We start from the raw sequence: 14,624 nt of genomic DNA, 5'->3' as shown, positions 1-14,624 counted from the left end.
GGGCTGTGCGGAGCACAATACCCAACGCCCACAACTTGAAAGAAGGAGAGGTCTAATTTGGTTCACAGTTTGGGGTAATTTATTTCACATTCATCTTGCTGCAAGACAGGAACGGCATGGCACAAGGGCATGGCCGGCCAAAAGTGTTCATCTCATGCAGTGTGGAAGCTGAGAGAGAGGAGGGCGGAGCCAGGGACAAGAACGCATCCTTCCGGTGCCCCGCCTCCAGCCAGGCCCTAGGTCTTAGTTACTTTTCTCATTGATGAGGCAAATACCTACCATCCGAAGTTAAAGGAATAATGTTTATTTGGCTCACGATTTGTAGAGGTGGTTCTCTTTTTGTTTTTTTACTTAGTGTGGACAATAGCTGTTGATTACTGCTTGTAAACTCAACAAACTCAATAGTGCTTTTATTTCCCACACACACTAACCTATTCTCAGTCACTTGGCAAATCGTGGCACACAGTAGATGTTCAATAAATAGTTTAACGGGAAATAGAATAAAAAAGGTGTCAAGGTAAGTGCACATCAAGCAGAGAAGAAATGTTTCAAAGGAAAACAGGAGGATATAGAAGAAAATACCAGATCATTTTGTTCGTTTGTGAATAATAAAATGACATATGAAGATAAGGTAAAATGTTGCCATCTTTAGCAGGGTATGCTGCGTTTGTGCTACTTAGATCAGAGAGGCATCTCAGAGCCTCTGCTCTATTGTCACTTCAGCGTTGGCTTCTTTGCACTCACCCATTGGTTCGATCACCTGTTATGTGACAAACACTGCGCTTAGTCTAAAAGCCCAAGCACCAGTGACATGTACCCACATGACATGGCTCAGTCTGCAGTGGGCCAGCCACCTCAGCAGCTCTCTTCATTACTCTATCTAGCTCGCGTATTGAAGGTAAGCCCAAAGATTGGAGCTCTGTATAAGCCAACCAGCTTCAAGATCTAATGAGTAACTGACCTAGAAAATTAATGAAAATAAATATGCTACCTACCACACATGGTGCCTGCCCCCCATGATGGGTGTCCCACGAACATTTCTGCTGGCCAGAGGGGAAGACCACGTGACACCCCAAGAGAGAAACCGCAAAGAGCTCAGCCCAGGCTGGCTGTGGGCCAAAAGCACCACCCTCACACATGAGAAACAGTCTGTTCATGTACTGTGTTGCTCTGAACTGGAACTGGATTGTACTGAATACGGGAACATAGGACGCATTGATACACTGTTGGGCTAACGTGGGACTGAACTGTACAGAGTGTGGGAACACATAGCAGGTTTATACCCTGGATGAGCAGAATGGGAACTGGGTTACGCTGACATGGGAAGATACACCTGCCTTAGTTACCTTTTCCTTGTTGCTGGGACAAAATACCCAACATCCAAAATCAAGGAAGGAAAGGTTTATTTAGCTCACAGTTTGTGGAGGTTTCCGTCCATACTTGGCTGGCTCCAAGGCAGAGTGGCACATGGCAGAGGGCAGCAGTTCAGGGTGGCAGAAACAGCAAAGAGCAAAGGGAGGGGCAGCGGCAGCAGTGCAGAGGCGAGCCTCTCTCCTTTCCTTGCGTGGCCTTCAGGCTGTCTGCCCCAGGGCAGGTGTAGCACTCACACCCTTAATCAAGCAGTAGTCAGACCCATGAATTGCAGCCTTGGTTCATGAATTAATCACAAACTCCAGACCCTTGCCCCAGGGACTCCAGGAAGCTTTGGGAGTGCAGCTACTCACAGCCCATAGCAACACCCATTCATGTCCTGGGCGTGCTGAACCGAATTGTAAAGAAGCTGCTCCAGATATTTGGTCAAACTTTATTCTGAGTGTTTTTAGTGAGGGTCCTTCTGCCTGAGATGACATAGCTGAATCAACAGGCTGAGTAAAATAGTTTGTTCTTCCTAACACAGCTGGGCCTTGTCCAGTCAGTTGAAGGCCTACATAGAACAGAAAGGGTGATTCTCCACAATTAAGAGAGCTCTTCCTGCCTAACAGCCTTCAAGCTGGGACACTGGATTTCTCCTACCTCTGTGTGCAAACTGAAGTATGATTGGCTTTTCTAAATCTCCAGCCTGCCTGCCTTCAGAGCAGAAGGAGCAGTGTGAGCTCTACTGGGACTCCAGGGGGCTGGCTACAGATACCAGGGCTTGCCAGCCTCCGCAGTGACAGGAGCCAATGCCTAAAAGTATCTAAAAGCGTAAGCCCTACTGGTTCTGTTTCTGTGCAGAACCCTGACTGACACACCCAACCCTGGCACTTAGGGCACTGGGCATCCATTTATTGAAGAAACAAAATACCAAGTATGAGGTAATTCTATCTGAAGATGCAATGAACGCTACTGTCTCCATTTTAATGCAGACCCAAGAGCTGTAGTAACTGAGGCTCAGAGCAAAGGGTGGGCTTGGGCGTGCTCCATGCATTGCAGATCTGGGTGACGTCAGAACTAGCTGTTTGAGTCACACATACAGCTGGCCACACTTTCTCTCCAAGACCACGGCCAAAAGCCAGCCAGCTTACCTACTTGGAGAAGACTGGCACCTTGTGCAGCCAGTGGCACAAAGGAACCCTAAATCAAGAAAAGCTCTGGGATGTCCTAGAACTTGGAAATAGCTAAGTCCTGGTGGTTGACGCAGAAGCATCCCAGCCCCAGACCTGGAAACTCGGCCGAGGGTCACTGGCCATTGGCTAGCTCTGCAGCTAGAAAAGAACGCTGGACGGCAACTCAGCGGTGCTGTTTCTAAGGAGTCTACCTTTCCACATGTGTGAGGAAAGAGACAAGGAGAAATAAAGAAAATTAAGAAAGCAAGAAAAAGAAGACCAGGACTGGCAGCGGTGGGAGTGGTGAGAAGCAGGGCCAGGGCTGGCAAGCAGATGACCAGCAAGAGAAAATGGCAGACGGTAGAGCACCGTGCAGTGGAGGGCCCCACCAGCCACCCGCAGAGACTGTGTAGCTCTCGAAAATAATCGCTCTGTGGCGGGGAGGGTGTGATGGAGACTGCCCTACCCCTCCCACTATATGCCCTTGAAAGCGTCTCCATGGTGATGGATGAGCATAACTGGAGAGGAAGCCGAGTGATCCTGCAGTGAGCAGCCTGCTGCTCTCCGCTGAAGCCCCGGAGCTGCCCCCAGGCCTCCTAAGGCTGCATTTCCTGGGTCTGTTCCACAGAACAGCAGCTCCCCGGAAAAATGCGGGGAAAATCAAAATTCCCAGGAACCAAAACAGGTTGAGAAATATCAGGCTCATCAGGCTAAGTAGTCCATTTAGTATTCTGAGGGGTATTATGAATCCTCACAGGTAGCATCACTCCCCACACATCTGATGACCCAGAAGCACTGTATATGTGGAGCTCACCACCAAACTAGAACCGGTGTTCTGTTGCGTGTGCCGCTCTCGGGAAAAACGTACAATGCGATCTTATAAAGATGGTGCTAACCTTAAAAGAGAGCAGATTTCTGATGCAGGGTGGTCAGAGGGAAGTGCCAGAGGCTTGGTACAATGACTGTTCACTTACCCTGAGGGATGTCTTAAGTGTCCCAGGGGAGCTGCTAAACGTCCATGCAGATTTGAATTAAAAATTACAGATTTACATCATCTGCACTACGGTCTGCATTAACGACTCGCAGAGATCAGGTACTAGCCACGACTCTGTCCCAGGCCACTCTTCCAAGGCAAAGACAGTGACCCTGGAGATGCAGTTGACTGAGGTGGGGTCTTCCAGATGGGGGCCTTCATAGTTTAAACAATGGCTCAGTGGTAGAGTGCCTGCCTCGCATGTGTAAGGCTTGGGTTTTGACCCAAGCATGAAAAAGTAAGTTAAAAGTAGGCACAACTTGTAAAAACCAGCCAATGTGGCATGCGACACACTGTCAGTTTTCATCAAGTATTGGCAAAATACAAAACAAATGACTGTTCGGGGGCTTTAATCATTACTTTTGCTACTTTACAGAACTAACTTGTGAGTGCTACAGATACTTGATAAAGCAGGTGAGTTTGAGTGGCTTTGGCAGTCCGCTCCAGTTTATAGCCCTAGGGATTGCTGGTGAAGTCCTTACGGGTTTAAGTCAAGCACAGGGATCTGCTGCTCTTCAGCTGTGATGTGCAGCATCTCATAAAATAAAATTATAGGTGATTATAAAATTCATCACTGTCAGAAGCCAGATGGTATGCCTCGGCTGGAATAAGAGATGGTATTTTCTCAGCTGAGCCAATAAAATAAATTGCAGTAATAATGAAATGCAAGATGAGATTTCTCTCAGCCTCCCAGCCAGTTCTTTTATCCTTACTGTGTTAAGTTTTGATTCTCAGCTTAATTTTCTTCCAGAACTTCTGGGTTCTCTCTGCAGTGAGTTTACAGACCCTTGTTTGCCATTGATTGATTCCAATAATCCCTCTCACCACGTGGCCCAGCCACAAAGCCAGCGGTAGTGCAGATACCTGTTGGTCAGGTCCCAGAAGACACTAGGGCTTCACCTGTGTCCTGTGTTCATCTCCGAGTCAGAGTGTCAGCCCAGGAAGGAAACTGAACAGCAACACGCAACTGGACTCATTAGTACCTTTGTGGACTAGTAGCGGAAATTTCTATCAGAACATCTACAGAAAACTATAAATGTCACCCTAACAGTGTTGGTTCCATTTTGTGTTTATCATCTTCTGACCTTCTTGCTGGCCTGAGGCTCAAGATACGAGCTATTATAAGGCTTCACAGGGTGCTGTGTGCCTTTGTGAAACACTTGGATTTCTACAGAACCCTACCCATCTGCAAAGAGCCAAACCTTGAGAGCTGAGAGGATGTGGCAGCCCCAGTGTTGTGTCCACAGGATCATCTGCATGAGTTGTAGGTTTGACAGAGAGCAGGTCCCCTGCCCCCAAATACTGTAGCCCAGCCCCTAGAAAGGAGGAGCCAGGGCTCACAGCCAGGACAGTGGCAAAAACAAAAGAGAGTAAGTTGGTCTTGATGAAAATATGTCTATTCATTGAGTCAATAGCCCCCAGTCGTAGGCCTTTGAGTACTTCCAACAAGTTGATAGCAACAGCATAGATAATTACAGGAAGAATAAGAAAATGACTTGAAAGAAAGCTTTTCACCCTACAATTTACTGAATAATTTTGCAGAAAAACACTTCCCTTTAAAAATGCCCAATTTGGGCCAGGGAGATGGCTCAGTGGAATAAGCGCTTCCCTGGCAAGCACAGGGCCTAAGTTCAATCCCCAGTTCTGCAAAAAAAAAATAATAATAAAAATAAAAATGCCCAATTTGTAATTGAAATTGCACTGCTTCGCCTTTATGAGAAAAGTGAAACCATTGATGTCAAATTGCAATTCCTCCCCTGAGGTATTACCTGCATCGCTTTCTGTCCCTGACTCAGCCTCCTCATGGTCAGGAGTTCTCCAGCATAAATCCATAAAAACAACCAACAGAAAATAAACAGGAGCTCAATGTTATTATTTGCTGTACTTTTTTCCTATGTCTGAAATAATTTGTCTTACAAAAGCAAAACCTATTACTGCCAAAAATGTGCTGGTGAGTATAATGTGTTGTTAAAAGATGAACATTAAAAATTTAAGTAGAAGTTTATACATATTACAAGCTCTTCTCCCAAGTATCAGGGCAACACTGCTATCCAAAGTAGTTCTTTCCCTGGGAGACCAAGTCACCAAAACACCAGGTTTAACTGCTGTTTGTTTTGTTTGTGGTGTTGAGGCTTGAACCTAGGACCCCTCACATGATAGGTCCCCTCACTGTGCCACTGAGCTATATCTCCAGTCCTTTTTAAAATATTTTGTTTTGAGACAGGGTTGTCCTAACTTGCCCAGGTTGACCTTGAACTGAGTAGCTGGGATTACAGGCAAATGCCTCTATGAGCAGTTTTATGCTTTATTTTTTTGTTGTTGCTTTGTTTTGTTTTTTGAGACAGGGTCTCACTCTGTAATAAGGCTAGCCTTGAATTCACAGCAGTCCTCTCGCCTTAGCCTCCTGAGTGCTAGGGTTACAGGCATGCACCTTTTGATAACTTCTGAATATGTTTTCCTTAGGTTACTTCCCTGATCAGAAGAAAGAGGCATAGTTCTTTTGGATATATGCAAATTTAATAGCAGCTATGCAGAATTTTTTTTTTACTGCTGAGGGTGTTAAACTGTTTAATACATTTTTAAATTTTGCCTTTAATTATAAAGAATATATACATGACAGAATTTCAACTATATTGCATGAATAAGCCATAAAGTCCAATTAAAGTTCAATGTTACACAGCAGCGTGTGTCTTTTCACATGCTTCCTGTGCTGCACACTCGCTCACACCTATGCACGTGCTTCCAAATGGAATCAGTTGGTCAAGTTTTACACAAAAACACATAATCCAGGCCTGGATTCTAAGTAGAGTTCAGCGGTAGAGCACTTGCCTAAAATACACGAGGCCCTTGATTAAATTCCAGCACCACCAAAAATAAAAATAAAAAGCAAACAAGAATTCCCATACAACTCAAAGTAATAAGGGTTGGTCTTTGGTAGTCTAGTCTGCTGAGAAATATTGCTTGATATGTGCTTAGGATTTTAAGTGTAGATGGATCCAAACATTAAAATTTTATCTAAGTTTTACTTCAGGGACAAGTTGTAAAAGTAATTCATTTGTCTTAAAATGATAGAGTTCTCACCATACCCACCAAGATTGTATTATAATGATGGGTTTTTTTGTGTTCTTCCTTGTTTTAGTTGAACTGCTTCAATTCAGTTCTTAGAATCATTCTGGGGGCTGGAGAGATGGCTCAGTGGTCTAAAGCACCTACTTAGAACAAGCTTAGCAAAAGCATCAGGGACCGCGGTTCAATCCCCCAGCACCACATGCCAGCCAGCCCTGCCCCCTGGTGGGCTGAGCTGGTCTCTCTCTCTCTCTCTCTCTCTCTCTCTCTCTCTCTCTCTCTCTCTCATAAATAAATAAATAAAATTTAAAAAAAAAAAGAATCATTCTGTATGCATTGAGTAGCCATTACTTTAAAAGGTCCCGAGCCTTCTCTATCCCTTACATCATAGCCAGCCTTCCAGGCTTAGGGTGCTAGCAGTCCAATCAAAGGGAATGACCCACCCTTAATCCCAGCACCATTCATTCCAGCAGTGAACCATAAATCAAAATACAAATTATTGTATTTTGAAAATAACTACCGTACTCATATCAGCAATGTTTTTCTCCATGTGGTAGAATTCAAAATGTTTTTAATTCACTTGCATTTTCCCATCTTTGTCTTCCAGTGCTTCCTAAAGAATATATATTAATTTTGTAGTTTAAAAAATTTTAAGAACAAATAATTGAGCTATTTTCTACCTGATATAAAGCTACATAAAAACCCTGGGTTCCAGAAATAACAGGCCAATTTCACTTTACTCAATAACACATCTTTAAGGTCAGAATCCAGAGTTTGTTCCATCTCTTACAAAACAGCATGAGTGGGAAATTGGTTTTCCTTTTTGGGTAAAGTTTCTACGAAGCTTGCTGATAAAACTCTTTTATTTTACTTTCTGCAAAACAATTCCGTTACTTCTGGAGCTAAATGGAGATGTAGCTGATAATGGACTCAATTCTTCAAGTTTAAAGCAGACGCTGGGGTCATAAAGACATGGGATCTTAAAAGACTCTCCGAAGTACAAGCCCATCTGGCTAAGGTCACCTTTGGGAACAATTGCCAACTCTGTGCACCTTACGCACGCATCACCTCTGAACCATTTGCACCTTCCATAAAAGCCATCAAATTTGAGGACGGGGAGGAGAGAGTTTCAGCTCATCTTCACATGAACTGTGAAAATGTCTTTTTTTTTTTTTTTTTTTTTTTTTAGGGACTGTTTCAGAAACGTGAGTGAAATGTCAAAAAAAAAAGAAAAGAAAACACCCTGAATGGATTTTAAGTGTAGATGGATCCAAACATTAAAATTTTATCTAAGTTTTTTGTAAAATTAAGATTAAGTGACTTGAAGTCCTTCCAAAGCTGCTAGCTGTATCTAGAGGCCTCCCTCAATACACTCTATTGAAAAACACTCAAAAATGGGACACCTCTTAAATTTTCTTCTTCTTTCGTGGAAAGTGCTTTTGTAATTCCAGTTGACATCAGTGCATTTCAACCTGTACTTACTGAGTATGCCTAAGATTCTTAATACTTACCAGGTGCAAGGATGTCTAACTGATAGCCTCCTCCGTTGGCTCCCCCCACCCCGCCCGATGTCCCATGCAGTGGAGCCTGATGGAAGTCCCACCATTCACCCTAGTGTCCTCTCCTATTTTCGAGTCTGCAGCTGTGAATCTTCAAGATTAACTGGAAAAGACTACTTTAAGCACATGAGAACTCTATTGGCTCAGAATAAAAGCTGTATTGTTTATTTGCATTGGACAAATAATTATTATACTTAGATCCTTTAGCATTGCTTTCTCTCTTTTTTTATGATGACAATTCTTCACAGTTGCCAAAGTACGGCTAAAAGAAACTTCTCAATCTTTACGATGTTTTCATCAGATAACGAATGTGAAATATTTTCCAAAATACTGTGTCTTCTCAGACTTTAGAGTTTGTTCTTGGGAAGTCAGAGATAAACAAAGATGGCCTTAATAAATCTCTCTAACATTTTAAATATTCAGTTCCTGGTTCTTTTTCCCCATGGGGGCAGCAGGCCAGGCATCACCAACAACTCAGATATGCTGCCCTTAGTCAAAGATTGCATGACATCAAACAAACAAACAAACAAAAATACTATTTAGCAAATTGTTGGAGATGACTAGAATGCTTTTTAGTAGCTCTGCCATAATTGAAAATCAATAGCCTTATACAGAAATAAATCTCATGCCTTTGATAAACTATTGGATTAAGCTTGAAAAAAAAAATCTCTTGTGCAGGTGATGTTTGCTTTTTAAAAGATCAAATTTCCAGAGAGAGTTTTTAAAACATTTTGATAAACATTAATGAACCCACGTGGAATAATTATGTTTGGGACTAGACTGTTTTGAGGTGCTTTGGTTCATTGTTGATAAGTTTAGGGGGAAGAAGATGAGAGTATTTGCTTCCCTATTAGTTTTCTAGGATTATTACAACAGTGCCACCAGTCAGGGGGCTCGAACAAACCAAATCTTATTCTCTCACAGTTCTGGAGGCAAGAAGCCTGACGTCAAGGGGCCAACTGGATTGGTTTCCTGCGAGGGCTTATCCTTGGCTTGGATTTGGCCATCTTCTCTCCATGTCCTCACATCACCTTTCCTCTAGATCCCTATGTCCAAACTCCCCATCTGTGCCCAGTGAACTTAATGCCAACTTGACCGGATTAGAGGCTCCCAGGGAGGTGACTGGATGATCAATGGATTATTCTACAAATGTTCAAAGCTGAAGGCACTGTTGATAAATGGAGCCTGGGTGGAGGCTGGGCTTCTGGAAGGCATCTCTCCTGGCACGCTTCCCCTTGTCTGTTTCCTGGCACCAGGATGAGAGCAACTTTTCTCTGCCATACCCTTCTGCCGTGATGTCCCTGCCTTAGAGTCGGCCAGCCATAGGCTGAACCATTGAAAGTTGGAGCCAAAGTAAACCTCTCCTCTTAGAAGCTGCAGGTGTGGGGTATTCTGTCCCCAGTGGGAGAGCCAGCTGATACACTATGTTACAAGGACACCAGTCGTGCTGAGCTAAAGCCCACAATAATGATCTCACTGTAACTTAGATCTTCAATATTGTGTGGTTACACCTGGGCACTGGGAGGGTAAAGTCTTCAGCACGGGAACTTGAATGAACACCATTCAGGGAATGACAGCTGTGACTCAGTATCTCCATGCTAAATCTGTAGCACCTTTGCTTTATAATGATAAGAAGGGAAAGAGAAAGGAGACAGAGTGTTTCTGAATTTTCAACAAGAACTGGCTGGTTTCTTCAACGAATTTCAATATGGAAAACTTCAAAATTTCCCTGAGAATTCTGTGTGTTGCAGGTGCCAGTTTCCACTTTGTGTCTGTAGATGGCATAATGAAACATGGGCCAAGTTTGGTAAGGACACAGAACTTACTTAGTACACTGAAAATAAGGACTTGACCCCAAGCAATCTCGCTGTGGAACCTGAGCTATTCATCTCTTCGTAGCACCTTTGCCTAGTCAGGTTGGCAGAGGAGAAGCCTGTGCACATACAGCTAACTGTATCTGTGTCTATATCCAGTACCACACAGAGAACTTTCTTGGGGCTTCCCAGAAGACTTCCGCGCTAGCTCCAGCTCTACTAAGTCTTGCTAAATTAACTTAGTGAATTAACCCCCCCCCCAGCTTCTATCTACACATATATAATGAAAGAATGGGATTAGATCTGTGTTTCTCAAACATCTGCGTCGAGATCCATAAGCACTCCATTATACCCTGGAAGTCAGTACACAGCCACAGAGCACATAACTGAAACAAGTGCTTCCCACAATACCTACCTTCCCTACTTGTCAGCATTCTCCAATACCTTCTATGCTGTTATAATAATCTGTTTTTTAGAAATAGTAAGTGTGACTTACTCACTGAGTTTGTCCAAAGGCCAATACAAGTGACCCCGTTTAGACTTCTGTGATCTTGAAATCCTTTCAGCCTGCAGGGATGGATGGCTGTTTGGAGCCTCTCTTCTCTGAAATGCAGTTGCTTATTTGAAGCACATGAATAGTACATATTACTGGGCACATCTTTTTTAGCTCCAGTATGGGCTAATTGCTTCATAATACTAATGATGATGGTCACTTACAATTATTGGGCACCTCCTGCATGCTAGAGGCTTGAAATCCAGTGTCGCCTGTAGCCTGTAGGTGGTCAGTATTGTGATGTCTGGTTTATGTAGGAAACCAGGACCAGATAAAGTAATTAGCTCAAGGCCCCACAAGAAGGAAGTGGCAGGGCTGTAATTTGGACCGAAGCTGTTCCAATTCCCAACCCCTTACACACAATGTTTGCATTCAGAGAGGACTGGAAAAGGGCGTAGAGGGAGAAGTCAAATCTGGAAGCTACCACCAGTGAACATAATTTCTTCCCTTATGGTTTTCCATCCTTGACCGAAATGACTGTCCTTTAGTGTGACGATACCATCATAGCAGTGATTGTAAACCACCCACAGTGTTTTCTACTCTTCCAACACTCATCCAGGCCACCTCGACCAGTAGAATCAGACTCTCTGGCAACAGAACCCAGCGCTTTGTATCTTTTACAGCCCCCCAGGTGGTTCCAATGCGCAGCCAAGATCAGAAACTATTGCCTTGAAATCTTAGTTAAAGAAATTAAAGTGCTTTCAGGAACTTCTCCATCTTCCTGCAAACAAGACTTAGTAAAATATTGCTTAAAGCTATTCAGCTGCTCGTACAAAACTGGGAAGCTGAGGACATTTGCTGATTCTTTGGAGCACACCACACACACACTAACACACGCACAAGCAGCATTCTATCTGTTCTTCAACACTTAAGGGAAGCAGCAAATGCCTCAGGCATGGAGGAGATGTTTAAAATAGCAGCAGTGCCTCTGTGATACTGCCTAATAATTTTGAAAGTCGTTTTTTATGCAACTGGAGAAGTCAGCTGTTGAATTCATCAGAAGTGAGTGTGACCAGAAGTCAGAGGCCCCGTGGACTCGGGGTCAGGTCAAGAGCCAAGCGAGATGAAAGATGCTGTAAATATGGCAAACCATCGCATTTGCTTAAAAAGAGCATCAGGGCACGATTTCCTTGTTTCCATGTGAACGATGGGGTAGAAACCACTCCAGTCACACCTAGGACTTTCTGCCCCACATACATCCTTTTCCTATAAGAGTAGGAAGTCTTGCTTTTAGGAACCTCTCGCCCTGACTTACCACCTGGGTTATTGCCATATGTGACTGGCCTGTTCGCTTGCCAGTACAACAAGCCCACGCTGGTTCCACCGAGTTCCCTGCAGCTGTCTCCAGAACAGGGGCTGTACCATACTGCTGAGGTTTTCCAGGTCTCAGGAGACAGCCTTATTCATGTTAAAAATGTCTGCAATTTTCACAGTGTAGAGAATAAAAATATAGTCCAGCTGTCCCTCTGTATCTGAGGGAGGTTATTTCCAGGACCTCCTACAGACACCAAAATCTACAGATGCCTAAGTCCTGCGCATAAAATGACTTTGGGTTTGATGTAGCCATCCCACTTCTTTCTGTATACTCCAGATCATCTCTAGATTACTTACAATACCTAATACAGTATAGGTGCTAGGTTAATAGCCACCCTGTTTATGGAATAATAAGAAAAAGCCTGTAGGTGAGCACACAGACACCAGGTATTTAAGAACTATTTTAATGCAGTTTGTTGAACCTGTGGCTATGAAAGGCCAACGGTGTGACCCCAGCAAAGGAAACCCCGTTCCATTCTGCAGAGCGGTTGCATCTCCCTCAGGGCCCTGAATGCCCAGCTTGGGCCGGCAGGCAGACGTACCTGCCTCTGTCTCCTGTAACAGCTCCCTATGTTTGCTTGCAGAATGAGGTAGCTGCGCTGCTAAAACCCATTTCGGAAAAGATCCAGGAAATCCAAACCTTCAGAGAGCGAAACCGGGGGAGTAACATGTTTAACCATCTTTCAGCTGTCAGCGAAAGCATCCCGGCCCTGGGCTGGATCGCCGTGGTGAGTCTGGGGGTACCGGGGGCCTGGTCACCTGGCCACATGTTGTAGTGCTCAGGAGACATCGCCTCCCCTCCACACCCCTTTGTCCACAATCTGCTGCATGGAAGGAAGGTTGTTTTAGGCTGAAAGGCCGGCTTTTTTGTGCTCTGTTTAAAACGTGCTGCTTTCTATTCTGAGAAACAGAGCGTGTTTCACAGCCTTGCCAGAGCACAGTTTGCCTCCAGCTTCCAACCATGCTCCCTTGCCTTCCTTCTTCTTTCTTATCTTCTTTTCTTTTTCCTCCTATGCTTGGGTGATGGTCCTGTTTTCTCAGTCCCCCAAACCTGGTCCTTATGTCAAGGAGATGAATGATGCTGCCACCTTTTACACTAACAGGGTCTTAAAGGACTACAAACACAGGTATGTGCCTTCTTCTCCTATCAGATTTGCAGTTGATCACTTTTTAGACAGTTGTTCCTAAAACTTAAATAGTTCTTTATTGATTTCTGTTCATGGCCCTTAATGAGTGTGCTAGAAACTCTAAAGAAAACTTCCATTTCTGCAGAGAAAACCAAGTGGAAAGGGGAATCAATCGTCCAGATAATATGTGTATTTTAGGAGGCATACTTCTTGTCATTACTAAAGTGTCCCCATCTGAATGTGTATCATTGCTTTGTGTCTTGAGGACTGGCTCCTTGTGGCCACAGAGCTTTCCCAGTGGTCAGATAAGTGAGCAGATAACAGACAGGAGGAATCAGGAAATGATGTGGAAATCAGGAGCAGAGGTGAGACGAGACAGGAATGCAGGCAGCGAGAGGAAAACCAAGTGGAGTTAAGATAGAGCATGACTGGAGCAGAGAGAGTGATGCTTGGGAGAATCGCAGCCCTTTGAGGGCTGTGGGAAGCACATGTGAGGCTGGACCCTGGGGCTTCTCTGGAAACCCAGCGGGAAAAGACCTTGCCTTCGACAGCACAAGAAATAGATTCTAGAGAGGCTTCAGCTGGGGTGAGGCTATGAAACAGGAGCCATGCTGCCACCCCGGAGACTTCTGGGAGAATGTCTCCTGAACTATTTAAGGAGTGTCGCAGGATCCTCTGCCTTTAAGGTCATACTGGCCCTGTGAACAGCTGGTGAGAGGTGCTGGGGATGTTACCTAGTAACTAAAGGAGGAGTTGGGGCAAAAATAAAACAGTAGTGTTCTCTCACCCCTCTCTCTGCACTCAAGGGCGGATGCCCATCTGAGCCCTTGGGTGGTAGCAACAGAGACAACATCAGTCAACAAATACAGTGGCTGCTGGGGACCATGGCCTGAGCACAGCTCACTACTGGTCAGAAGGAAGGAGATCAGAGAGCTGGAATTCTCTGGATTCTCACCCCAATTCACCTCTTTAGCTTATTAACATAGACTTGAAAATAACCAAAAGAAAGAGATTCACAATAATATGACAAGTTTTAAATTGATTATACAAAAATGCATTCTCTATGTATACTGTGTAAATACCTGTCATTTTTCCAGGTTATTGATGAAATGTTACATATTTAAAATTTGTACAACTCTTTCTTTTTATTCTTCATTTTAGTAAATATTGAGATCCATAAGAAAAAAATTTTCCCCATAATTTTATTGATAAACAAATAGCAATGAGACAGTTTCAAATCAAATTAGTAGGACAGATTCAATAATTAACACATTGCATACATTCTTCCTAGTGGATAATTGCTGTACAAGATGTGGACTTGATATCCTATTTACAAACACTATTAGAACAAATTCCTCTATTCATTAAGAGAATGTAACTCTATATCTATCCTAACCACTTTGAATACACAGATACAAAATGGACATTCATCTGTATGCCCTTTTTTTGTTAAGTTCCGTTATTTGAAAATTCTAGGTGTGTAAACTCAGCAAAATATTCTAAAAGAGTCCAGTAGTCCATAATAGTATTGGGTCTTCCGCTTCACTGGCAATGTCAGAAATTGTTGACCTGAGTCCGCTACAGCCCAACATAACAGCATGGCTCCATAAGAAAATTTTAAAAAATACGTGTT

The 14,624-nt window shown here is 43.7% G+C and overlaps 1 protein-coding gene across 1 annotated transcript in view; it reads left to right on the top strand.

Moving 5' to 3' along the window:
* Cap2 (cyclase associated actin cytoskeleton regulatory protein 2) overlaps positions 1 to 14,624 on the top strand; it is a 193,562-nt gene that overhangs the window by 125,927 nt on the left and 53,011 nt on the right. Inside the window, exons 4-5 of the mRNA XM_023712056.1 lie at positions 12,449 to 12,592; positions 12,906 to 12,991. Coding sequence (XP_023567824.1) covers positions 12,449 to 12,592; positions 12,906 to 12,991 — 230 coding nt within the window. The remainder of the gene's footprint in view (positions 1 to 12,448; positions 12,593 to 12,905; positions 12,992 to 14,624) is intronic.

This window comes from Octodon degus, unplaced genomic scaffold (genome assembly GCF_000260255.1).
Source record: "Octodon degus isolate 3935 unplaced genomic scaffold, OctDeg1.0 scaffold00023, whole genome shotgun sequence".
Classification (NCBI taxonomy): domain Eukaryota; kingdom Metazoa; phylum Chordata; class Mammalia; order Rodentia; family Octodontidae; genus Octodon; species Octodon degus.
The sequence above is the reverse complement of the archived record's forward strand: the minus strand, read 5'-3'. Positions and strand labels throughout refer to the sequence as shown.